The sequence below is a fragment of the Tupaia chinensis genome, unplaced genomic scaffold (genome assembly GCF_000334495.1).
Source record: "Tupaia chinensis unplaced genomic scaffold, TupChi_1.0 Scaffold000239_1, whole genome shotgun sequence".
Classification (NCBI taxonomy): Eukaryota; Metazoa; Chordata; class Mammalia; order Scandentia; family Tupaiidae; genus Tupaia; species Tupaia belangeri.
This window is the reverse complement of record NW_006159717.1, coordinates 212,498-213,698: the sequence shown is the minus strand read 5'-3', so window position 1 is coordinate 213,698 and position 1,201 is coordinate 212,498. Positions and strand designations below refer to the sequence as shown.

Below are 1,201 nucleotides of genomic sequence, written 5' to 3'. Positions count from 1 at the left end.
GTGCCCCTGGCTCAGGGCCCTGAAGCCGGGGAGGCTCCAGGGCAATGTGGCCGACCTGCCTCTCCCAACCTGCCCTCGGCCTCCAGGCGCAGTACGGCCTCACCGATGAGCTCCACCAGCTGGAGGCCACCATCGCTGCCCTGAGGCAGAAGCTGGCACAGGCGCAGTACGTGCAGGGCGTGGGTGGGGCCGGGCACACCGCCCCCAGGGCCTCTGCATCCACTGGCTCCCCTGGGCTTCAGGGCCGTGCCTCAGCCTCATGTGGGGCCAGTGGGTAGCTCACGCCTCCCCCCAGGGATGCCCTGGATGCCCTCTACAAGCACCTGGCCCGGCTGCAGGCGGACATCGCCTGCAAGACCAACTCCATGCTGCTGGACACCAAGTGCATGGACAGCCGCCGCAAGCTCACCGTGCCTGCGGAGAAGTTCGTGCCCGCAGTGGACACCTTCACCCGCACCACAAACCGCACCCTGAGTCCGCTCAAAAGCTGCCAGCTGGAGCTGGCCTAGCCCTGGGGGCCCAGGAGGGGGTGGGGCTGGTGGGGAATGGATGGGGAAGAGAATGAATCTAATAAATGTTGAGGTCCTTGGCCAGGCAGTTCTCCAACAGCTCTGCGTGGAGCGGGAATGGAGTAAGTGGGTTTCTGACCCTTCTGTGCATGTAGGGCCGAAGTTGGAGAAGCCATCCTGGCTAACTCCATGTTCCAAATCTGACTCCTCCCACCTCGCTCAGGGCCTCTCTCTCTGGGCTAGGCCAGCACCTCCCCATGCCACCTCTAGTGGCATGGCTTCTACCCAGCTATGCCCTTTTGATGCCCAGAGAAAGTTCAGAGGAGGCAAGGGTCACAGAGGGTGGGGCTGCCCCAGGCCTGAGTGAGGGGAACCGGATGGCTGGGGGTGCTCAGTCAGGAATGCTCACAGGCTAGCGACAGTGGCCTGGAGTCTGACTCAGTTCCCACCCTTCAGGCCCGTTAGTGGTCATCTCTGCTTCCCTAGGCATGACACCCTGTGTTACAAGTGGGAGGCTAGAGACTCAAAGCTGAGGCTGCAAGCCCTACATGACGGCACCTGTTTAGGATCCGAGTTGGGGAGCAGCTTGGGCAGCATGGCCCAAACCTGGCTCTTACAAAGAAAATGAGCAGAGGCGCAGCGACTCCAAGCCTCCAGGCTGCGCTGTGGGCCGAGCGGAGGAGCGGCGCGAA

At 62.9% G+C, this 1,201-nt stretch overlaps 1 protein-coding gene across 1 annotated transcript in view; it reads left to right on the top strand.

Moving 5' to 3' along the window:
- The window catches only part of TEKT2 (tektin 2), a 6,700-nt gene extending 6,086 nt beyond the window's left edge, over positions 1 to 614 (top strand). The window contains exons 9-10 of the mRNA XM_014587883.2: positions 26 to 166; positions 296 to 614. Of these exons, the coding sequence (XP_014443369.1) occupies positions 26 to 166; positions 296 to 509 (355 nt within the window). The 3' untranslated portion in view covers positions 510 to 614. The remainder of the gene's footprint in view (positions 1 to 25; positions 167 to 295) is intronic.
- The last annotated feature ends 587 nt before the right edge of the window (positions 615 to 1,201 follow it).